General features: G+C 44.5%; 1 protein-coding gene across 1 annotated transcript; it reads right to left on the minus strand.

The window, feature by feature from the left end:
* Positions 1–5937: 5937 nt before the first annotated feature.
* On the minus strand, positions 5938–24690 carry LOC149287670 (uncharacterized). Its single transcript, XM_089492543.1, has 3 exons — positions 24657–24690; positions 20471–21156; positions 5938–7140 (listed from the first exon to the last, which is right to left on the minus strand). Exons 1-3 carry the CDS (start codon positions 24688–24690, stop codon positions 5998–6000), a joined length of 1863 nt encoding a protein of 620 aa, XP_089348669.1. The 3' UTR covers positions 5938–5997.
* Positions 24691–26298: the final 1608 nt, after the last annotated feature.

Consider the following 26298-nt stretch of genomic DNA (forward strand, 5'->3'; position numbering starts at 1 on the left):
ATAAATATAAAATATCAAACCTTGATTTTCCAGTTTTTATTACGGACTCCATTTTGCTCTCTCATTATAGTCAATGGGACTTGAGCATCCCCGTATTTTGTTATACAATGGGGATCTTGGAACCAAACCCCGGCCTACAACAAGGGTCCACTCTGTGTGTGTGTGTGTGTATTATCATCATATATAATCCATATATCTATATCTATATTTCTCATTAAAACACATCAATAGTGGCTTTTTTTGGCGCATGCGCAAAAGCCTCCTACACCGCCATCTGCTGTCCAGCAAAAAGTTTTCGTGGGAAGGCCCTGTGGCGAATAGAGCCTCAAGCTGACCAATGAAGAGGCAGCTAGAGCTCAGCCAATCAGGTGCTGGATGAGAAGAGGGGAAAACCAACTGGTGGCTGTCAGTTGGAGAAGACTGACATTTGGGACTTTTGATCTGAGGGGAAGGCTGTAGCCAAGGCAGTGTGAGGGCTTGGGTTGTTAGCAGTCCTCCCGAGGGACTGGAAACGGGGTTTTCCTTGAGTCCAAAGGAAAGGACTTGGGTCGCAAACAGACTCTAGGAAAGAGAGGGATGGGTTGCGTACCTTAACTGTGTCGATAGTCTATGGGGCTTGGGCCCTCGAAGGGAATTTGGTAGCACTAATTATTTATTCATATTGAACAAGCTTTGAAAGGAGTTATATTTATTCCATCCTGTATTACAATAAGCCTTCGTTTTTATTTTAAACATCACTTGGCTCATGGTTAGGGTTGCCATAAGCCAGGACCTCCAAACCGGGACAAATGTAGGACAACATTTTCAAATGTAGGACACAGTTTTAATAAATGGAGGACAGGCGAAAAAATTGATGCTTTTTAAAAAATGTTAATATAAATGCATGTTTCTTAGGCATGATCAAAATGGAGGACATTTTGAAATTTGACAGAAGAGGACATGTCCTGGAAAAGGAGGAGGATGCCTGGTCACCTTGTCTCTGGTCCAAAAGACACTGCAGGAATAAAACAATGCTGGACTGAAATGCCCAGAGTTCCTCATCAAAGCTGCAGCCACACTGAGGAAATAATCCAGTTTGAGAGTGAATTAACTGTCCTGGGTTAGTGCTGGGAATGCTGGGAATTGTAGTACACTGTGGCCCCAGAGCTATCTCTGACAGGGAGTCCCATAACCCTCCAAACGTAGCTGAACTGCAGTGCCCAGAATTCCTCCTCAGGTGCATCCGCACTGAGGAAATGGTCCAGTTTTAGACTGCTCAGTGCTGGGGAATCCTGGGAATTGGAGTCTATTGTGGCCTCAGAGCCATCTCTGACAGAGAAGTCTCAATGTCTCCCAAACACTAGCATTCCCAGGATTCCCTAGCACTGAGTTAAAGCAGTCTCAAAGTGGGTTATTACTCCTGCAGAGTGTGAGAGAGATAGAAAGGCTAGGGACTGGATTCATTCATTAACTCACAAAAGGAGGATGTCTGTGTCCAAAACACACTGCTTTGACTGCCAGGGCTCAGTGCTATGGAATCCTGGGAATTGTAGTTGATTGTGGCACCAGAGCTCTCCAACAGAGAAGGCTAAAAATGCCTCACAGACACCAGACTTCCAGAGCATTGAGCCCTGGCAGTCAAAGTTAGAAAAAATACACAGGGGCAACATAAATATTGAAAATGGCCACGCACCTCCTCCTCCTCCTCCTCCTCCTCCTCCTCCTCTTCCTCCTCCTCCTCGGTGCCAAAGGAAATGGCCCTCTCCCCCCCCTGCTGCCTTGCTGGGACCAAACAGAGGATGAGCTCCTCTTCCTGAGTCTGGCAACCTCCAACAAGCCTCGAAGATAATTCCCCAAACGTTTGGCCAAAACTCACCAAATCCCCCCCCCCCCGTATCTCACCAAATATTCAGTCAAAATCCCTGAAAAGTCCCTGTAATGTTAATATGGCAATAAACCATAGCCCTAATTGAATAAAAATAATTGGAACTTATTTCAACTCTCAAAATTGCCATTAAAACCAAGCACCAAAATCACACCAAAGGCTCTGAAAAGTACCCATTTTGGTGTGAAAGTCACCAGATTGGCAACAGACCGGGAGTCAAGGAGGAAACCGTGAAAGGACGCCCCCTAGTGGTGAAAAACCGGGAATGTCCCGCCGGCAGGAGGGTTATGGCAACCCTACTCATGGTGAGGTTAAAAACAGCAATGCTACCTATAGTTTAAAATCTTTGGTGTGCCTCAAACATATTTTGGTGGCAGTGGTGGGATAACAAAAGTCCCAAGCATCTGCCACAATAGAAAGGTTGACCCTCACAGGCCCAAACTCCTGAGGTGAGTTTTGGGTCCTAAGGCTGGGAGTATTGGTAGTGTGCTTTGCTTTACTCTGCCCAGAGACAATGCCCAGAGAGTGGAATCGCTGGACAGATGGGGGGCCCAGTACCTCTATCACTGTCTGGAGAGGAATGTGGACCTGGACCTCATAATAGGGTCCACATCCCACCCTAAGAGGGCAAACTACTCAAAGATTGCCAGAAAGATGAGGAGAAGGGGTCTGAGAGGTCACAGAAGCAGGTGGCCTCCAAAGTGAAGGTGATGAGGACAGCCTTCTATCTTGCCATGCGCGAGCATGGCAACAGCTGCGCACCATGACACAAACCTCCGGTTTTTTATGAGATGTGGCATCTCTGGATGCTGGCTGGGCATCCTATATTGGACCTCAATGCCATTGCGGGTGAGTCTTGGTTGTTGACATTTCCTGTACTGGGGTGCTATGATTGGTTGTCTTGAGGCACCTGAGCTCATTTCTGCACTTGTGTCTCCTGTTCCTCTTTCCTCCACACTGAACGCCAGGGGAGGCGTCACAGGGCAGCCATGCGGAGTCCACCTCGCCCGGAGGAGGAAGACAATGGGAGTCCACGCCATCACCCTGAAGGTTGGCTTATGAATATATACAGTCAGCCCTCCTTATACATGGATTTATTATACACGGATTCAAGCATACACAGTTTGAAAATGTTCCAAAAAAGTATAAATTTCAAATATCAAACCTTGATTTTCCACTTTTTATAAGGGACACCATTTTGTTCTGCCATTATATTTAATCGGACTTGAGCATACACAGATTTTGTTATACACGGTGGATCTTGGAACCAAACCCCAGCGTATAACAAGGGTCCACTGTATATATATGTACACACACACACACACACACACAGAGTTAATATATATATATATATATATGATATATATATATACACACACATTTATGTATATATAAAATATAATTATATATACATACACATATGTATGTAAGTACGTGTGTGTGAAGATGCACACGTTCAGACAGATATCTATGGTTATGTATGCAAAGACATGTTCTATGCAAGATTTATGTTTAGAGACTTGCAACGGTTATGAGTTGCCTTCAGGCACTGGAGCTCATTTCTGCAGCCACTAGGTGTTCAGATTAAGGTATAAGTCTGAGTGCACTTAGATAGAGATGCCTCCACGTATATACATATATGCACACATCCATCTATTGTTGTCCATTGTTCTGGTTCCAGAACATTGTTCCAGGTGATGCTGGAGAAGAGGCCCTGCCTCCAGCGGAACCAGAGGCTGCAGGCGATGAGCGAGAGGGACTCCTTGCCCAATGCATTGCTCACCTGGAGGTCCAGCACCAGGAAGGTCAGTTCCCCACCTTCACAAAGGCCCCATTCCCACTTGGCCCTGTTTATTTGTTCCTTTTCATGATTTTCCCGTTCCTCTATAGTTATAGATTTATTTATATCATGTGCCCATCTTACCATGCTGTGTTTAATAATTTCATCTTCTAGATCTCTTTCTTTTAATAGTTTATAACATTTGGATATGTGTTTACCATCATAATTTTATCTATTTCATTGTTATCCATCGTTAACTCAGGAGCTTTATTATCTGCCTTAAAACGATTGTTTAATTAGTTGTATAAAAACCAATCCTTCATGTTTCCTCTTTCGTTAACTTCTTCCATAGATTTCATATTGTATTTTCCTTCTGGTGTTTTGTTCATTAAATCTCCATATCTTAGCCATGAAGTATCTTTGTCCTTTGTTCTATTGTAATAGGCTTCTTGCAATGACACCCAAAATTGATGTCTCATTTTATACCATACTTTAAGCAATGATCTTCTTATAACATGATGGTTAAAAGCATTATTATATTTTGGTTTTGTATACCACATATATGCATGTATACCAAGATTCAGGTTAGCCTTTTCTATATTCAATACATTCTTGTTTTCTAATTTAAACCATTCTTCTAGCCATTTGAAACAAGCTGCATAATAATACAGCTTAATGTTTGGTAGGTTACATCCCACCTTGAAGCAAAGATCATTTACTAAGGCAACCATAACAGTTTCGACTCCGTATCCCATCCTGAGGCCAGTTTGAAATGGGTCCAGATAATCTGTTTCATCCAAGACCGCTTGGAGATGAAGAGCAACTGCCCTCAAAATTATGTTGGTTAGAAATGGAAGATGGGAGACCGGTCTGTAATTGTTCATGTCCAAGGGATCTAGGGAGGGCTTTTCCAGAAAGGGCCGTAGCACAGCTTCTTCTAAGCATGATGGAAAATAGCCCTAACTAAGAGATGCATCTATGATATATCTCAGGTGATATAAAAAGGGCAAGGGTCGGGAGGACAAGTTCTCCTCTTCACACTTAAAAGGAGCTTGTCCACATCCTCAGTACTCAGATTCAAATTGATCCAGTATGATCTTACTCATGGACACCTCACTTATAGCCTCTGCAATAATGCTGATGTCCAATTTGGCTCTTATCTGAGAGATATTATCTGTGAAATAGTCATTTAAAGTATCATAGTGAGCTGTGGAAGGCTCTAATAATGGGTTCCGGGAGGAAGGTGCCTAATCAGGTCTCAGATCTCCACCCCCCCCCCCCCCCCGGACTTCAGCAGTCCCTTTATGCTTCTCTTCCCTTGGCACTTTCATTCCTTTATTCCTTCCTTCTCCTCTTTTAACATACATTGCTTCAAGGGGGTCCAAGGCCCTTTCAGCGTGATCCCAGAACCATGAGATTCCCCCAAATGAATGAGGGCTCTCCCCACTTCCCGCCCTCAGAGCAGCTTCAGGGGCTGAGAGTCTGCATGCACAGATGCCCCAAAGACCCCTTCTCAGCATGCGCAGGGATCGTAAGGCCTTTGCTGCTGCTGCCGTTTATTCCATTGTCGGCCTTTGGAAGAAGGGAAGGACTACGGCCTTTTTTCCTTCCTTCCGGAATGGAGCCCAAGCTGCAGAGCTAGACTCAGGAGGGAAAGGCTGGGAAGGCTCTGCTTTGTACATATAGCTCTGTCTCTCTGAGTATATATGTGTGTTTGCCTCTGTTTTTATGGCTGGGAATGGAGCTGAGGGCTGAGGAGAGAAGAAAGGGTACATTTTGTGCAAATGCAGAATTTCTGTACACCAATGAGTCCAGTGTGTTGAAACAACAAAAACTTTATTGCAAACACATAATCAGAAATTCAGCGCTTAAATCAGAGCTGCCCTCCCCAAACCAAACATTAAAACCCCAAAACCTAAAACATCACCCTCTTCCAAACCTAGCCCCCCCTCCAATTCCCACAGTCTATGCCCCACAGATAACAAGGCCCCCTTTGCCCTTCCCAGAAAATAGCCCTTTCTGTTAATGCCTGTCCCAAACTTTCTTCAGCCAACATCCCACAAATTCCAAATGCTATCATTCCCATAACTGTTCTAATCAGCTGCAGCCAATCCCACCCCTCTGTCTAGCTAACCTATTCCACCACCCATAATCCCCACTCAAATTTATAAACTAAAGCAATAATCTATACTCATGGCAATTAAAACCTCAACTCAACAAAATATAACTGAAAAACATAAAGAGACATATGGACACACAAACCTAACACACGAAATCACAAGGGCCTTTTCTTATCACCACAGGATTTAAAATATATTCTTTAATATTGCTTATTGACAAATATAAAGTTAGTTCATTTCTGAGATTTGTGTGGCTTCGTTCCTGTTTGGACTCTCTGATGTCTCACTAGGCTTGATTTCGATGAAAAACATCTCCCACAATGTTGGCATTTGTATGGATTCTCTCCTGTGTGGACACTCTGATGTGCCAATAGGTATGGCTTTGAAGAAAAACATTTCCCACAATGCTGGCATTTGTATGGCTTCTCTCCTGTGTGGACTCTCTGATGTGCCAATAGGTATGACTTTGAAGAAAAACCTTTCCCACAATGCTGGCATATGTTTGGGTTCTCTCCTGTGTGGACTCTCTGATGTGCCAATAGGTATGGCTTTGAAGAAAAACATTTCCCACAATGCTGGCATTTGTATGGCTTCTCTCCTGTGTGGATTCTCTGATGTGTCACTAGGTTTGACTTCCAAGAACAACATTTACCACAATGCTTGCATTTGTAAGGCTTCTCTCCTGTGTGGACACTCTGATGTCTCACTAGGCTTGATTTCAATGAAAAACATTTCCCACAATGCTTGCATTTGTATGGCTTCTCTCCTGTGTGGACTCTCTGATGTGCCAATAAGTATGACTTTGAAGAAAAACATTTCCCACAACGCTGGCATTTGTAAGGCTTCTCTCCTGTGTGGACTCTCTGATGTGCCAGTAGGTTTGACTTTGAAGAAAAACATTTCCCACAACGCTGGCATTTGTAAGGCTTTTCTCCTGTGTGGATTCTCTGATGTGCCAATAGGTTTGACTTATTATAAAAACATCTCCCACAATGCTGGCATTTGTATGGCTTTTCTCCTGTGTGGATTCTCTGATGTGTCACTAGGTCTGACTTCAAAGAAAAACATTTCCCACAATGCTGGCATTTGTATGGCTTCTCTCCTGTGTGGACTCTCTGATGTGTCACTAGGTGTGACCTCTGAGAAAAACACTTCCCACAGTGCTGGCATTTGTATGGCTTCTCTCCTGTGTGGAATCTTTGATGCATGACTAGGACTGACATGTAAGCAAAATATTTCCCACAGTGTTGGCATTTATGTGGCTTCTTTCTTGTGTGGACTTTCTCATGACTGACAAATTCTTCTGTAAAGGAGGACAATGACAGGCAAAACTGAATATCAGTGTTAAGAGAGGAAAGGGTTACCCCAAGATTCAGCCCCACGTTCACCCCTCTCTATTTGAGATTAAATTAATAGAATTGGTGTGAATGACCTGAGCATGACCCTGTTCTAGATGCCCCCAAATCCATATAATGACTGTATTCTTACTCATAGGAGCTACCAAAGAAGTGATTGAAGGGGAACTGCCATGAAGTGGAAGGAGATAGTCAGGCAGTTAAAAAATATTCCATTAAATGTATATAAAACTATTTTAATTGAAAAGTGGCATCATTTCCTGTGAGACTGCCATAGAGTGCTGAGTCAGAATCCAAGGCATGATGGAAGCTAACTGCAGAGGATGCTTCATGCTGTTTGGCACCAGGATATGACTCACAGCCAATACAGTATATAGCTCACATGCGGATTGGTATGGGTTGGAGTTGGGTGTGTAAGAGATTGTGAAATGGATAGAAGTCAGAGAGGAGAGTTGGTAAATATTTGTTTTATATTGCAACTCAAGAGAAAGAACCTCCAAGGACTTGGAGGAAATCAACTGTGTCTATGAGTTATTTTTAAGTGTGGAAAGTGGTTAATGCATTGCCAATGCCTATATCTGGAGATTTGCTTCTGCACTCTGCTACATTATGGTTGAGCTCTGGGAGTGTCGCCTTCAGACAGTACTATATATTGGTTTGTGAATGGGACCAGAATTCAGAGCCATGAAGTACCTAAGAGCCGCTGTGACAATCCTTTTTGGCTGAAGTATTTCCACCAAGCACCCATTGCATTTATTTCAGTTTCAGATAATTCTTTCCCCACCCAGGAAACATCCTAAAGCAATTTAAACGTTTTCGAATGCTCAGTTTCTGCCCCCAACCAACAATTTCAGTATAAATATCAGCCCCAACTGGCTGTTCTTCAGTCCAGTTGCAGACAGACACTCCATTGGTTTACATTGCTAAACACCTCACTACACTCTCCAGCCCCACTTGCCATTGGAGTTACTGACTTCTCTCTCCTTTCTGGACCCACAGCAACTGGAATCAAGATCCATCTAGCTAATGTATTACCATTAGCAAAGCCTCACACTATTCACCACTCCCACCTTTTTTACCCAGTTCTTGTGTGTGTGCATGAACACCTATATGTGTATATGTGTGTGTGTGCGTGTGTATTTTGCTTTTTCCCTAAATAAAACACAAAAACCTATTTGAAATGCCTCTGGAGCTCTGTGTGCTTTCAGGCCTGGTATAGTTGGGATGAATCCTGAGGTCACTGTTGCCTCAATCTCTCCTTTGAGCTAAGTATGAAATTACCCTAAAAGCATAGCACTTGTGGGTGTCCTCCCAAGACTCCAGCATTTCGAGTGACAAAAAGCCTCTGGAATCAACCACGGAGCTAAGCAAGCTCAGGTTGGAAAAGAGGCATGAGAGAAAAAGGAATTTTTGTGTTGCTCTTTCCTCTCTTCATAGACATTGCTCATAACTGCTAAATGGAACCCTTAATATGTATGAAAACAAGGGCCTGATTTCAAGTTCATTTCTTAAGTTCAGTGGTCTACATGGGGCTATCTTTGTCCCAAGTTCAGAAGCTTCACTTAGTTCAAAACGCGGCAGTCAGATTGGTCACCGGAACATCTAGGTCAGACCATATAACACCAGTTCTAAAATCTCTAGATTGGCTGCCAATTAGCTTCCGGGCGCAATACAAAGTGTTGACTATTACTCTTAAAGTTCTACATGGCTTGGGCCCAAGCTACTTGAGGGAACACCTCTCCCTACACAATCCGCCCGCACTCTAAGAACATCTGGGAAGAATTATTATATTACCCAAAGGTCAGGCTAAGAACAACTTCCCACAGAGCGCACACAGCCATGGCCCCCAAGTTATGGAACAACTTGCTGGAGGAGATCTGTCTTATCACCACCTTGGATGCTTTCAAGAAAGCACTTAAGACGGATCCCTTCCGGCAGGCTTACGCACCCGACCTCTTGTAAAGAACTTAAGGAAAAATCTCACTTCTGTTTGCAATTGTGCATTTTAAACAATGTTTTTATTTGTCCCGAATTGAGTTTTAAGCAATTTGTTTTTTTACTGTCTGTAAATTGGATGCTATTGTTGTTTTGTGGCTATTTTACAGGTAAATACAAATGAAACCTATTATTATTATCTATCTGGTTGGTGGCTGCCTCCCCATCCCCAATGCCTTTCTCTTGACCCTTCTCAGAGGTTCCTTCCTGTCCACACAAAGCTAGGCGATCCTGGCTTTGCTCCTGCCTTCCCCTCCTGGCTCCCAGAGGCTTGATCCCCTTCCCTTTCTCCCTCCACTCTCCAACCTTCCCTCTTACCCATCTGCACTGCTTTACCATTTCACCTTCAGCATCTCTTTCCTGCCTTTCTGTTTTTCACATTGAATCCACCGCTTTATCACAGACACACAATCACAAAAGTGTGGTGCATAAAAGGGACACTTTGAGACTCATTTCTTGAGAAAGGTAAGGCAATCAATATACAACTAATGCATTAGGAAAGGCAGAACAAGGGGTCTGGGACCTGGTTTCTGATATTAGTGAGGGTCAAGTGCCAGGGATGAGCATTAAAACAGCTTTAAGACATCTCCAAGACAGGGATGGATTACTGTTGGGGTTTGGGGGGGCATATTGAACCCCAGGGATCTCAGAGCAGAGGTGGGGGCCGTTTTGCCACTGTTGGGCCCTCTCTGATCCATTGCAGGGCCAAGTGAGGCCTTTTTCACACAAAGCCTCTCCAGAGCCTCAAAAGGCTGGAAGAGGGGCCACAAAAGCCAGGAAACTTGCTCAGGAATGGGCTGAGGACCCTTTAGGGGCATTAATCTCCATGGCTCCTTCCCACAAAATTGCAGAATTGGCAGTTTAGGATTTGATATTTAGAATCCTTACAAAGTGGAGAACAATAGTGCCTCACTAAAACTAGAAATTCCAAGATTCCACAGGAAGTTGTTGTGACAGTTAAATTACGTGTGAAAGGGAACTAGGAATTGTAGTATAGCACAAGTTGAACATGTGTCAACAATGTGATGCAGCAGCTAGAAAGGCCAATGTGATCCTAGGCTGTATCAATACGAGTATAGTGTCAAGATCAAGGGAAGTAATAGTGCCACTCTATTCTGTTTTGGTCAAGGCTCACTTGCAATAATCCTGTGTCCAGTTCTGGGCACCACAATTTAAACAGATGTTGAGAAGCTGGAGCATGTCCAGAGGAGGGAAACCCAAATGGTGAATGGTCTGGAAACCATGCTCTCTGAGGAATGACTTAGGGAACTGGGTATGTTTAGCTTTAAGAAGAGAAGGTTAATAGTGGATATGATAGCCCTGTTCAAATATTTGAAGAGATGTCATATTCTGGATGCAGCAGGGTTGCTTTCTGCTACTCCAGAGAAAGGGACATGGAACAATGGATGCAAGCCACAGGGACAAGAGATTCCACTTAAACTTTAGGAGGTACTTCCTCAGAGTAAGAGCTCTTCAGGAGTGGAATATACTCCCTCAGAGTTTGGTGGAGTCTCTTTCTTTGGAGGTCTTTAAACAGAGGCTGGATGGCCATCTCTCGGGGGTGCTTTGAATGTCTATTCCTGCATGGCAGAAGATTGAACCATATGGTCTTTGTGATCTGTTTCAACTCTTTGATTCTATAATTCTAAAGTGGAATCATAGCGCTCTGACAGTATATTATGAAAGGGCCCTCAGTCTTCACAGGAAGGGCAATGGATTCAGGTTCCTTACCCACAGAGGCCACATTCTCATAATTCTCCATCATAACGGAACTGTACATCAGTTTCTGCTTCTTCGTCAATAGATTCCATTCCTCTTCGGTGAAATATATCGCCACATCTGCAAAGGTCACCTGCAACAGAAAATAGCCCTCATCCAGAGAGTGACTAAACAAAAGAGGAGGAAAGCAAATGGTGCATTGCAAATATTATTTCAACACTTTAGAATTCAGTCCAGGAAATAAACTTTAAATTCTGCAAATCAGTAAAAAGCTACAGCCTTTGAGATCCAGTTTGTCTCGAATCCTTTCAATATAATATATAATAAGATAAACAATATAATTTAGGCCATTTCTGGAATATTATTGATTGATTAGGATACAGACCATCCAAACATGTATAGGACATTTAGTCACCAATGAATTATAGTGCATTTAGACACATCTTACCTAATTGCAGAGGCAATTTTCATTTTTAAAAACAGTTCTGGGGAGTATTCTGGGCTTGAGGGCCACTGGGCCAACCCTCAGTTTAGGTCCAGAGATATTCTTCCATATCCCCCAGCATTTCACAGAATGAGAAAGGAAGACACATGTGGACAAGCAACACCAGAAGGGGGTCAAGATGGCCAAAATTGTTAATGATAATGATCACACAAGCCTGGAAGGGTATCGCACTTTGCTTTTGCCTCCAACTCCTGGCAAGGGTAAGATCCTGCCCCTTTCTCCCCTCCTCTCTCCTCTCTTTTGAGTTGATGGGACACACACTCTTTTGAACTTGGAACACATTTTGCAGCATCTGAACTGACCTGAGGAGAAGGGGGAAAGTGGGAGGAGGAGAGTGAAATAGGACATTTTCATAGCCCCTGAAAAAATGAGGTGACAGAGGATTAACCAGGACTCTCTCTGCCAAACTGGGACAGTATGATTTTCACTTGCTTTCATGAGCTAGCCCAGACACAGATGAAACTAACAGTTAGGATGGCAACTTACCAAAGAGTTGTTGTACCTCGGCAGCCTCTTTCTGTTGGAGCCCAGCTCCCTCTGCTTGGCCTTTGTGTCGGCCATCAGGTGGGCAGGGGATCCTGGTGGCCCTGCACTTTGGTCACTTCCAGCAAGAGAGGCCCCAAAGCCAAGGGGTCCAAGATGAAGTTCCTGAGAAAAGGAACAAGGATTAGGCTTGGTTTGGCTAGAAACCCTGCAGCACTCAAAGTCACTGAGATCAGCATCCTGCTGGTGACATAGGCAGGTGACGAATGTCTCCTCTGGACCAATGGAGAGGTGGGCATCCCCTTCCTCCCTCTGCACCAACCAAAGCCCCCTGGACCTAGCACAGACTCACTGCAGCTCCCCTACACAACAGGTACTCCATGCCTTGTGAGAGTAGCTGGGGATAAGGGGATGGGAATTGGAAAGGGTCCTGACTATGTCCTCATAGCTGGATGTGAAATGAGTGCATTATCTGCTGAAATCTGCAGAGGTCCCCAGTGCCCCTCAGAGGAAGATTTCTTCATTTTGCTTCTGACTACAGAAAAAGCTGGATGCTTTTCTAATAATAATAATAATAATAATAATAATAATAATACCTCACACCAACACTCTCACCAGGCATGCAATGGCCATGTGGGATGGCTTCCACAGCTCTATGGTAGGACCTGGGTCAGTGAATGGCCAGTTGTAGCCTGATTCCACCTGGAGCAACACTGGAGCATAGAGGGTTTTGCTGGGTCAGGCTGTCTGGCCTGGTGGTTCCTCATTCTCCCAGTGGCCAAACCAGCAGAACTCTCTCTGCTCCAGTGTTGCTCTGGGAGGAATGGGTCTACAACTGGCCATTCACCAGGGAGGCCCTCAGTCAAGAAGGGCAGGAAAGGAGCTCTCTCTTCCCAGGTTGTTCCCCTTCCATGGGATCCAGCCCTTCTCCCAGGATCAGGGGGCACCAGAGGATTGAGCTGATGGAAAGGGAGCACCCAATTCCCATGGCAGCCTTCTGCATGCAGAGAAGTCACAATTCTGATAGTGTCTTTGCCCATGTGGAGAGTGCCCATTTTTCACACTGTTGCCTGTCCATCTTGTCTTGGGAATATCCTGTTCCAGCCACATGCAGGTCTAAATCTTAGCCTGTATCCTATGCCTAGTCCTGATCAGAGTAGAATCACTGAATCAATTGGGTTTATCTACATGTTGACCCACCAGTCACTTATGGTTTCAGTGGGTCTGCTCTCTAGAGTTAACCAACAGGATTCAGGACTCCTCAGATTTTTAAATTCAGGAATGCAAATTTTTCATGCTGTGTCATCATGACTGATGAGAATTTGACTTCTCTTTCACACAGAGGAGGAGGGGGAGGACCTGCTTTATGTCCCAGGTGGAGAAGCTCTAGCTCCTGGGCTGGAAGAGACATAGATTACTTTACAGATCTAATCCATGCCCTCCCATCATCATGGCCCCCTTCCCATTTAGACACTGGTCAAAATAATTATTTCAATACCTTTTAAAACCTGTCTTCCCCAGAAGGAGCAGAGCTGTGTAATAGGAAATCCCTCTCAGAAAAGAGAAACAAAAGACACACAAAGAGACACACTTCCTTCCTTTTGGCCCAAGGAGCCTGGCCTCCTTCTGACTCTGGAGCCTCAGGAGAGAAAGAGAGGCCTCTGTTCAACTGAGGCCTCAGAGAAGGTTCTGGAACAATATTCCCCAAAGTCACAAGCAGCACAAAATGGCCGCCAGAACACAAAATGGCTGCCGGAATACAAAATGTCCACTAGAACACAAAATGGCTGCCGGAAGACAAAATGTCCACTAGAACACAAAATGGCTGCCAGAATACAAAATGTCCACTAGAACACAAAATGGCTGCCGGAATACAAAATGTCCACTAGAACACAAAATGGCTGCCGGAATACAAAATGTCCACTAGAACACAAAATGGCTGCCAGAATACAAAATGTCCACTAGAACACAAAATGGCTGCCGGAATACAAAATGTCCACTAGAACACAAAATGGCTGCCGGAATACAAAATGTCCACTAGAACACAAAATGGCTGCCGGAAGACAAAATGTCCACTAGAACACAAAATGGCTGCCGGAATACAAAATGTCCACTAGAACACAAAATGGCTGCTGGAACACAAGGAGGCAGGGACTGGGACTCCAGCCAATCAGGGCTGGGGATGGTGGGAGGGATGAGGATTCCAACGAATCAGGGCCAGGGATGATATGAGGGAGGGGACTCCAGGCAATCAGGGCCTGGGATGGTGGGAGGGACAGGGATTCCATCCAATCAGGGCCAGGGATGGTGGGAGGGACTGGGATTCCAGCCAATCAGGGCCAGGGATGGTGGGAGGGACTGGGATTCCACCCAATCAGGGCCATTGATAGAGGGAGGGTACTCCAGCCAATGGCAGCCCTCAGAGTGTCCTCAGGAGGGAATCATGTGTAAAATAGATATCATAAAGCTATCATAAAGAGGGATGTAGCCAGGATTTTGAGGAGGGGGGTCCAGACTGCCACCATTTTGAGAGACACAGAAAGAGGGTCAGCGTTTACCTGAGGGAAGGGAAAGAGGAGGGGAGGGGGCTCCATTGCAGCCCCATTGCCAAGGGCCCTCAGGTTCATTCAGGGGAAGGAGAGCCAGAATTGCTGTCTTTTGGGGGAAGGGACATAAAGGAAGCCAGGGCTGCAGGGAAGTCTTTGAGTCAGTGGAGGAGTTTTCCCTTGGAGTGAAGGGAATGAGGAAGAGAGAAGAGAGGGCTTGATTCCTGGCTTCCTCTTCTCAGGGGCTCTGCTGCCCTCACTCCTTCCCCAATCTGGCTGAGTCTTGCCAATAAGCCTCCAAGACATTCCCCAGAATGTACATACAGGCACTTTATTCCTCTTATGAAACTCCTTCAATATTAACAGCATATTTTTATAAGTGAGGCATAAAACATGACAAAATAATAACAATATAAAGGCACAAAACATGATACATGGAGAGCAATATGAAAAGTCATTTAAATATTAGTCCTATTCACAAGGAAGAGACCTAAAAACAGGGGACCTTTACAAACTTGTCTCAGTGCCTCAATGGTTTGTTGTGGTTTATATTGACTTGAGGTGTATAAGTCTAAACACACACACAACAAGGTCAAAGAGTCTCAGGGCTTGCAAAATAACAGCAAGTCCTATGCTCTCAGCCTCTGAGAATGGCAATGGCAGGACCCCATTTGTTTTACAGAAATGACCCTATCATTACATGGCAGATTCTGGCTGGATTAGATGGCCTTTGAGGGTCCCTTCCGGCTCTAAATGAATGGAGGCAGATTAGATGTAACCTCCTCTGCAGCCATGGAGTCCCTTGGGCAAGAAGAAGTCACTCTCTCTAAGCCTCCTCAGGGGAAGGTAGTGGCAGACCTCCCTCTGAAGAAACCTTGCCAAGAAAACCCCGCGATAGGGTCGCCATAATTAAAAACATGACTTGAAAGCACAGAACACACACAGCAGCAGCAATAATAATAATAACCACACAGTTAACATGACTGATAGTATCAAGAGCCATAATAATAAATAGCCCAAAGCTGTTTTGGGTCCCAATCTGAGGAGAAAGGTGGGATACAAACATCACCACCACCAATTATTATTATTGTTATTGTTGCTGTTGTATTTCTGCCTGGGTTGGAGCCCTCTTACTAGGAAAACCTGCCCCCTTCCAGCCTCCAAGGGACCCTCTTTCCCCCAGTCCTGCCTTGCAAAAGGGGTCTGTGTGCTCTTTTCCCACCCACCCCCCAAAACCCTGCAAAATGTTGGCAATCCGTTTGGTCTTCTCTGGGCCTTCTTCGCCCTGCAGCCATCCTTCCCCCATGATCCCTGGCTTTGGAGGCACCAGGAGCCCACCCAGCGAGGAAGCAGAAAGGCAGAGGGAACGACGACATTACCTGCCCTCCCTCCTGACTCTCCATCCCTCAAAAAAGGCACATATTCTGGGGAGGGAGGGCCCCCTTTATCTACCCCAGCAGGAGGAAAAGTGGACTGCACAGGAAGGGTGGGTGGGTATGGGGTGGAAGGAAAGTAATCGCAGGGCAGCGGGCAGTTATGCTGTTGTGACTGGAAGTAAACATATATACAATTATAAGTATATATACATACTGATGTTGACCAGAACCTGAGGAGGCGTATACATGTGCAAGTGCAGCCATGTGCATGCATATGTACCTGTATATTTCTCCATGCATTTGCTTATGTTTAAATTGTATGAAAGTAGAAGAGTATATATAAATGTGTGTGTGTATATATATATATATATATATATATATGATCTAACATATATATGTACATGTGCTTGTATCTCTCTCTCTCTCTGTCTCTCTCTCTCTCTCTACGTGTGCGTACACATGCACACGTTCAGACAGATTATGGGTATGTATAGATGTATCTATGGATGTTGTATGCAAGATCTATAGACTTGAAACATTCTATATGTGTGTGTGTATAGGCTCATAAAGGTATAAGTCTGAGCGCACTTAGATAGAGATGCCTCCAGATAGATAGATAGATAGATAGATAGATAGATAGATGTAGAGATGTACATGCACAAACACACATGCACACATACATCTGTTGTTGTCCATTTCTTTGGTTCCTTGTTCCAGGTGATGCTGGAGAAGAGGCCCTGCCTCCAGCAGAACCAGAGGCTGCAGGCAATGAGGAGAGTGACTCCTTGCCCAATGCATCGCTCACCTGGAGGGCCAGCACCAGGAAGGTAAGTTCCCCCACTTTCACAAAGGCCCCATTCCCACTCGCTCATTTGCCCTGGATAGAACTGGGCAGATCCGGGTGCCCCCCTATCGAATCTCCCTGGAAACAAGTCCGTACTACCCTTTACCTCAATCGGAGTAATGTACCCCCTGAATTTGATCCGATCTTGACCGGGGCTGAGTTCATATTTGCCGGCAGCAGGGAAGAGCCAGTTGTTTTCAAATGGAAAGTGTCAATACTCCGCTTTCAGAAAAAAACGCGCTAAGGGGGATTTGTCTTGGATCTCTTGTGCAAGCCCCTGATCGAGTTGTGTTAAAATTGCCATGAGTGTGAACTTCCAACTTTTAAACTGGTTTGGGAACCGAGGTAAAATGTAGTTTGAATGGCCCTATATTTAAGAGTGAAGGGAGCAAGAAACAACAAGCAAAGTCTAAACACTTCCTTTTACCATTGCAGCGTTGGAGCGTGTCACCACCCTCGAACTGTCAATCACTCAACTGCAGTAAGACCAGGAGCAGCAGAGAATGTGGCTATAACAACTTGGTGTGTGGCGCTCCCCACAACAATGATGTGGGGTTCCCCCCCAAAAAATATGCTGTTTTTCACCACTGTTTTGTTGAATCACTGTTGTACTGTGTTTTGTATTTCCAGCAAATTTTATCACACGCAGAGAATTGTGGCCAGTGGGTGACAGGAAATTAATGACTGTGTTCTCAGAACAGTAATAAATGGTAGACGGAGAGTGATTTTCCACTCCATCCCCTGGTGCTTCCTTTTAAAGTATTTGGTGGGATGTGGCTGTTCGTGTGTCAGTCATCTGCTGGACATTGCCCATGTCATCAGTGGTCACTAATGATTTCAGCCTAAAGCTTGTGACATCTTCAGTACCCTATTTAAATAAACCTGTAACCTCTTTGTTTAAGCATTCCTTACTGTCCATGTGGGTTAATCTCACGCTGAAAAAGGGGTATCCCTTCTTCACCTCCAAATCATGTCTCTCCTGTTCTACAGGTTATAGGTCCTGGTATGTGTTTTTGCCACATTGCAAGAAAAGTGCTATAATGCACTGACAGAATTCATGCTTTGCATGTAGGAGGTTCTGTGTTCAGTTTTTGTGTAGGATCTTTATGTAGTAAGGAAGCTAAGGAAGATCTATCCCTGTCCTTGAAAAGTCACTCAGAGCTTTCCCCAATCTTCTAGATATTTTGAACAGTAACTTGTGTATATCTTTCCACTATAAGAACTGATAGGGATTTGTAGTCCAAACATGCCAGGAGAATATCACCCGACGGAAGTCTGTTACTGATATAGCTGACCAGAGATCTCCATATGAGGCAGTATATAAAACACTTTTCCTTCTTCTTCCACACTTGGTGACACTGACCTGCTCCATGCGACAGTTTTCCTTATATCTTCTGTGTGCTACAGAGTGTGTTTTTCAGCATTTGGGACTTAAAGCCCTATCTAATGTACATGCTGCCCTGGTATTATTGTAATGGGAAACTGTGGTTTCTTGTTACAGGAATAGTATGAGCATAAAGCTTTTGTTTTTAATATTGTTTTTAATATTGGAAAGGTCGTATCTCTTTATATAAACCAAGGTGTGCATTGTCATCTAAAGGGAGGACTTCTCACAGTCCCACCATCCTCACAGACATGGTTAGTAAGGATTCGAGAGAGAGCCTTATCCGTGGCTGCTCCAAATAGATAGGACTTGGCTCCACAGAAAGTCCGGTTGGCTCCTTCCCTCCTGTCTTTCTTCTGGCAGATGGAGACATTTCTATTTGGGCAGATTTGGGATTTTAACTATGGAGTTGCAGTGTGTGACATGGTAAGCTCTCTCTCTGTAGATATATATACATGAAAACTGTATTAAATACGTTTTTGTTTTTAGTGTTTTAGTCATGTTTTCAATGCTGCCACTTAATTTCTTTATAGCTTTTGTAAATTAATGTTTTAGCTGAATATTTTAAAAATTATTGTAAGTCACCTTGTATCCCATTTTGGGAGAAAAGCAGGAATGTAAGTGCAATAAACATATTAAAGAAAGAAAATGTGGCTCATTCAATTGGCTTACAGATTGTAAACCATTAGGGAGTGCTGAGTGCACTGATAAGCAGTACAGAAATGTACATGCTACATTGCAAATGCTATAGCACAATAATTTGGGAATTGTTGCTTCTATACTTATTTATTTATTTGGAGTATTTCTTCTTTTCTATTCAGCCACAAAGGATCCCAGGGCAGCTTACAGATAGTTAATTAGACAATTCCCTGCCCCCCAGGTTTACAATCTAAAAAGACATGACACAAAAGAGAAGGGAACGGCAGTAGGGAAGGAGATCAAGTCAAGCAGGTACTGCTGGTTCTTCTCTCCCTTCAAGACCAGGGCAGTGGCATTTGGAATGAAGGGAGGACCTCTAAACCTAGTTCCCATGTTGACAGGGGATTGTCAGAGTTTTGAAGTCCCTCCGTCTCCCTCCTCTTGGCTTTGGCCTAGATTTTGGCTCTTATCTACCCCCCCCGAGCCCCCTCCCCCCAGGACTCTAGAGAAAACTCCCCCCCCCCCAAAAAAAAATGTTGTTTCCAATGCTATTGAACCTTATCCTGTGTGATGCTTTCTGTTTGGCACAAAACTCTTCCCCAAATGAGGCATCAGAAGGGAGGGTCTCTCCTCTGCCCCACTTTCCAGGAGGGAGGGGGCTCCTCAAAGCCCTTTTTACATTTGGATCCCCCTCCCCTCCATGACCATGAATCTCTCCAAGGGTCCCCCCTGTCCTCTCTTCTCATAATAACCCCCAAAGTACCTGGGACATAAAGAATCCCCTGAGGAGGGGGCAGGGAAGGAAAGAGGGAGAGGAGGCCCTGCAGGCCCCCTGCCTTTCTTTGAAGGAGAAGAGGGGCTTCCTTCCTTCATATAACCTCCCCAAGGGCCCCCAGAAGACCCTTCAGCCATTCCTCTGAATGAACAAGGGCTCTCCCCACTTCCCTCCCTGCCTCAAAACAGACTGTGAGGGCAGCCATGGCTTCAGGGGCTGGGACTATGCATACACAGATGACCCCAAAGGCCCCTCCTCAGCATTCACAGGGATTGCAGTAGATGCTGCTACTTATTCCACTGGAGGCCTTTGTGGGAAAGGAAGGTATGCGACGGGGGTTCAGCGGCCTCCTCTTCCTTCCCTCCTTTCTTCCTTTGAGGAGACCACAATGGAGCCCAAGGTGCAGAGCTAGACTCAGGAGGGAAAGGCAGGAAAGGAAGGCTCTAGTTGGGGAATATCTCTCTCTCTGTGTATCCTGTATGTTTGTGTGTATGTGCAAATTCAGAACTTCTGTGCCTCAGAGTCCAGAGTGTTGAAATAGCAAAGGACTTTATTGAGAATACATAGAAATTCAGTGTTTAAGCCAGAACTGCCCACTCTAAGCCAAACAATACATTAAAATCCCAAAACCTAAAACTCCACCCTCTTCCAAACCTAGCCCCCACCTCCAAGTCCCACAGTCTTTGCCCCACAGGTAACAATCCCCCCTTTGCCATTCCCACAAACTAGTCCTTTCTGTTAATACTTGCCCCCAGCTTTCTTCATCCAACATCCCACACATTGCAAAAGCTATCATTCCCATAACTAATAAAGCCAGGTGCAACATATCCCAACCCCCCCCCCCATCTACCTAACATATACCACGACCCACAATCCCCAGCCAAATTTACAACCCAAAGCAATCACATATACTATTAGCAATTAAAACCTAAACTCAAGAAAATCTAACTTGAAAACAAAAAGAGACATATTGACAGACAAATCTCACAAACAAGATCAAAAGGGTCTTCTCTTTGCACTTCTGGATTGAAAATATATTTTTTGTATTCGTTATTGAGAAATATAATGTTAGTTCATTACTGGGATTTGTGTGGCTTCTCTCCTGTGTGTACTCTCTGATGTCTGACTAGGTGTGACTTCCGAGAAAAACCTTTCCCACAATGGTGGCATTTGTATGGCTTCTCTCCTGTGTGGACTCTCTGATGTCTCACTAGGTTTGACTTCAAATAAAAACATTTCCCACAATGCTGGCATATGTGAGGCTTCTCTCCTGTCTGGACTCTCTGATGTGTCATTAGGTGTGACTTCCGAGAAAAACATTTTCCACAATGCTGGCATTTGTATGGCTTCTCTCTGTGGACTCTCTGATGTTTCACTAGGTGTGACCTCCCAGAAAAACATTTTCCACAATGCTGGCATTTGTATGGCTTCTCTCCAGTGTGGACTCTCTGATGTTTCACTAGGTGTGACTTCTCAGAAAAACATTTTCCACAATGCTGGCATTTGAATGGCTTCTCTCCTGTGTGGACTCTCTGATGTGTCACTAGGTGTGACCTCCCAGAAAAACATTTTCCACAATGCTGGCATTTGTATGGCTTCTCTCCAGTGTGGAATCTGTGATGTGTCAGTAGACATGACTTCCAAGAAAAACATTTCCCACAATGCTGGCATTTGAACGGCTTCTCTCCCGTGTGGACTCTCTGATGCACGATAAGGATTGACTTATAAGCAAAACATTTCCCACAATGTTGGCATTTATGTGACTTCTTTCCTGTGTGGATTCTCTCATGATTCAAATGTTCTTCTGTAAAGAAGGGCAGTGACAGATAAGACTGAAAATCAGCGTTAAGAGAGGAGGGTGTTACCCATGATTTAGCCCTCATTAACCCCTCATTATTAGAGATTAAATTAAGAAAGATTCTGTGAGTAACCCAAGCATGACCCTGCTGCTTAGGCCCCTAAATCCATGGTACGATACTATCCTTACGTATAGGAGCTAACAAAGAATGGGAACTGACATGAGGGAATCAGTGGAAGCAGATAGTTGAAGGACTGTTGAAAAAATATAAAAGATGTAGAAAAATACTTTGATTGACAGGTGGCATCATATCCTGTGAGACTGTCATAGAGTGCTGAGTCACAGCCCAAGGCATGATGCAAGCTAAATGCAGACGATGCTTCATGCTGTTTGCACCAGGATATGACTCACAACCAATACAGTATACAACTCACATGTGTATTGGTGAGGATTGGGTTGGAGTTGTGTGTATAAGAGATGGTGAAGTTGATGGAAGTCAGCAAGGAGAGCTTGCAAATATTTGTATTATTTTACAACTCAAGATAGAGAACCTCCAAGGATTTCAATGAAATCTACTGTGTCTTTGACTTATTTTTAAGTGTGGAAAGTGATCAGTGTATTGCCAATACCTATATCTGGATATTTGCTTCCATACTCTGCTATGATATTTTGGAGCCGCATCTGGGAGTGTCACCCTCAGATTGTAGTGTATATTGGCTTGTGAATGCGATCGAAATTCAGAGCCAACAAGGACCTGAGAGGTGGTTTGCTAATCCCTTTTGTTTGAGGTATTTGCATGAAACACCCACTGCATTCAATTCGGTTTCACGCCATTCTTCTCCCACACAGGAAATATTCTAAAGTGATATAAACCTTTCTGAACCCTCAATTTCTGCCCCCAAACACCAATTTCAGTATAAATATCAGACCCGATTTGCGGTTCTTCGGTGTCAGTCCACTTATAAACAGACACACTGTTTGTTTTCATGGCTAAGCACCTCAATGCACTCACCAACCCCAATTGTCAGAGGAACTACTGACCTCTTTCCATTTCAAATCATCAACAATTGGAATAAAGATCTGGATAGATAGTGTATCACCATTATCAAAGCCTTACATCTATTCACCACTCCCACCTTTGTTACCTAGTTCGTGTGTGTGTGTGTGTGAACACTTATATGTATGTGTCTGTGTGTTTTGCTTCCCCCCTAAATAAAACACAAAAACCTATTTCAGATGCCTGTGAACATCTGTTTGATTCAGGATCTGCTATAGCTTGGCTGAGTCCAGAGGTCACTGTTGCCCCAGTAAAACTATTTCGTTCTATTCAGATATGTACCAAATTCCCCTAAAAGCATAGCAGTTGCGGATGTCCTCCCCAGATTCCAGCATTTCGTGTAACAAAGGACCTCTTGAATAAGAAAGCTCAGGTAGGAAAAGAAACATTATAGAAAAAGCAGGTTTTGCATCCCCCTTTCCTCCCTTCATAGATGTTACACATAATTGGTAAATGGAACCGCTAAATATGTCTGAAAACAAGGATTTGAGCTGGTTCTCAGACGTTCACTCAAACCAGTTCTTAAGCCTCCCAATCCCCAAGGCCCGTCTCCTGGCCCTTCCCAGAGGTCCCTTCCTCTCCGCACAAAGCTAGGTGATCTTGGCTTTGCTCCTGCCTTCTGCTCATGGCTCCCAGAGATTTGATCCCCTTCCCTTTCTCCCTCCGTTCTCCAAACCTCCCTCTTTCCCATCTGCACTCCTTTACCATTTCACCTTCAGTATCTCTTCCCTGTCTTTCTGTTTTTCACTTTGCCTCCATCTCTCTATCACAGACACACACCCACAGAGTGTGATGCATAAAAGGGACACTTTGAGGCTCATTTCTTGAGAAAGGCAAGACATTCAGTATACAAATAATGTGTTAGGAGAGGCAGAACAAGGGTCTGGGACCTGGTTTCTGATATTAGTGAGGGTCAAGTGCCAGGGAGAAGACTTAAAACAACCTTAAGACATCTCTAAGACAGGGATGGACTACTGTTGGGAAGTGGGGTAGTCACATTGGGCCCCAGGGGATCTCAGGGGCAACCCCAAATTGTGTCACCTAAAAGTATGGCATAATGTTTTGCCCCTCAATATCCCACAGCATCCCTTTGGGGGAGTGGAGGACATTTTGCCTCTGTTGGGCCCTCTCTGATCCATTGCAGGGCCAAGGGAGGCCTTTCTCCCACAAAGCCTCTCCAGAGCCTCCAAAAGCTGGAAGAGGGGCCACAAAAGCCAGGAAACTTGCTCAGGAATGGTCTGAGGACCATTTAGGGGCAAAAAGCATTAATCTCCATGGCTCCTTCCCACAAAATTCCAGAATTGGCAGTTTAGGATTGGAGATTTAGGCCCCATACATACAGGCCAAAATAAAGCTGCTTCAGGTCACTTTGGAGGTATGCTGTTTAAATGACACACGTGTCCTAAGGGGCTGGAAACCACGCCAAAGCCACGTCCTAATCCTAAGAACTGGAGCATGGCTTTGGCACAGCTTCTGGACTCCTAGGACGCTTGCATCATTTAAACAGCATACCTCCAAAGTGACCTGAAGCAGCTTTATTTTGGCAGTCTGTATGGGGCCGTAGAATCCTTACAAAGTGGAGAACAATAGTGCCTCACTAAAACTAGAAATTCCAAGATTCCATAGGAAGTTGTTATGACAATTAAATTATGTGTGAAAGGGAACTAGGAATGGTAGTCGAGCACAAGTTGAACATGTGTCAACAGTGTGATGCAGCAGCTAAAAAGGCCAAAGTGATCCTAGGCTGTATCAATAGGAGTATAGTGTCAAGATCAAGGGAAGTAATAGTGCCACTCTATTCTGTTTTGGTTAGGGTTCTCTTGCAATAATCCTGTGTCCAGTTCTGGGCACCACAATTCAAACAGATGTTGAGAAGCTGGAGCATGTCCAGAGAAGGGAAACCAAAATGGTGAACAGTCTGGAAATCATGCTCTCAGAGGATTGACTTAGGGAACTGGGTATTTTTAGCTTAGAGAAGTGAAGGTTAAGAGTGGATATGACAGCCTTGTTCAAATATTTGAAGAGATGTCATATTCTGGATGGAGCAGGCTTGCTTTCTGCTACTCCAGAGAAAGGGACATGGAACAATGGATGCAAGCCACAGGGACAAGAGATTCCTCTTAAACTCTAGGAGGAACATCCTGAGATTAAGAGCTCTTCAACAGTGGAATATACTCCCTCAGAGTTTGGTGGAGTCTCTTTCTTTGGAGGTCTTTAAACAGAGGCTGGATGGCCATATCTCGGGGGTGCTTTGAATGTCTATTCCTGCATGGCAGAAGATTGAACCGGATGGTCCTTGTGGTCTATTTCAACTCTTTGATTCTATAATTCTAAAGTGGAATCATAGCGCTCTGACAGTGAATGATGAAAGGGCCCTCAGTCTTCACAGGAAGGGCAATGGATTCAGGTTCCTTACCCACAGAGGCCACATTGTCATAATTCTCCATCATAACAGAACTGTACAACAGTTTCTGCTTTTTTGTCAACAGTTTCCATTCCTCCTCAGTGAAATATATTGCCACATCCGCAAAGGTCACCTGCAACAGAAAATAGCTCTTATCCAGAGAGTGACTAAGCAAAAGGGGAGGAAAGCACATGGTGCATCCAAATATTATTTCAACACTTCAGAATTCAGTCCAGGAAAAACACCTTAAATTTGCAAGCAAGCAAAAAGCTCCATCCTTTGAGATCCAGTTTGTCTCGAATCTTTTCAATATAATATACAATATGATAAACAATATAATTTAGGCCATTTCTGGGATATTATTGATTGATTAGGATACTGACTATCCCAACATGTATAGTAGTACATTTAGTCACCAATGAATTATAGTGCATTTAGCCATATCTCACCTAATTTCAGAGGCAAATTTCATTTTTAAAAAGCAGTTCTGGGGAGTACTCTGGGCTTGAGGGCCACTGGGCCCACCTTCAATTTAAGCCCAGAGATATTCTTCCATATCCCCCAGCATTTCACAGATGGGGAAAGCAAGACATATGTGTACAAGCAACACCAGAAGGGGATGAAGATGGCCAAAGTTGTTAATGATAAAGATCACACAAGTGAGGAAGGGTACAGCAGTTTGCTTTTGCCTCCATCTCCTGGCAAGGACAAGACCCTGCCCGCTTCTCTCCTCCCTCTCCCCTCTTTTGAATTGATGGGGTGCACACTCTTTTGAACTTGAAACAGGTTTTGCAGCACCTGAACGGACCTAAGAAGAAAGGGGAAAGTGGGAGGAGGAGAGTGAAATAGGACATTTTCAAAGCCCCAGAAAAAATGAGGTGACAGAGGATTAACCAGGACTCTCTCTGCCAAACTGGGGCAGTATGTTCTCCGCTTGCTTTCATGAGCCGGCCCAAACACAGATGAAACGAATAGTCAGGATGGCAACTTACCAAAGAGCTGTTGTACCTTGGAAACCTCTTTCTCTTGAAGCCCAACTCCCTCCGCTTGGCCTCTGTGTCAGCCATCAGGTGGGCTGGGGTCCTGGTGGTCCTGCACTTGGTCACTTCCAGGAAGAGTGGCCCCAAAGCCGTGTAGAAGGAAGCAGAGATGAAGGTCCTGAGAAAAGGGAGCAGGGTTAGGATTGGCTTGGCAAGAAACACTGCAGCACTCAAAGACACAGAGAACAGCATCCTGCTGGTGACATACGCAGGTGACAAATGCCTCCTTTGGGCCAACGGAGAGGTGGGTATAACCTTCCTCCTTCTCCACCAAACAAAGCCCACTGGACCTAGCATAGATTCACTGCAGCTCCCCTACACAACAGATACTCCATGCCTTCTTAGAGTGGTGGGGGATTAGGGGATGGGGAATTGGAGAGGGCCCTTGTTATGTCCCTGTAGATAGATGCGAAATGAGTGCATCATAAACAAACAAACAAACAAACAAATAAACCATCTGCTGAAACCTCCAGAGGTCCCCAGTGATTTTCTCCAACATCAGCCCCTTTCCCAAGAAGGCTGCATCCGTGCTGTAGAAACAAGGCACTCTCAAACCGCTTTAAATACTCAGTGCTATGGAATCCTGGGATTTTACCTTTGGGACACTTAGCCCT

The sequence above is a fragment of the Sceloporus occidentalis genome, unplaced genomic scaffold (genome assembly GCF_023333645.1).
Source record: "Sceloporus occidentalis isolate IW3139 unplaced genomic scaffold, rSceOcc1.0.p SCAF_57, whole genome shotgun sequence".
NCBI classification, from domain to species: Eukaryota; Metazoa; Chordata; class Lepidosauria; order Squamata; family Phrynosomatidae; genus Sceloporus; species Sceloporus occidentalis.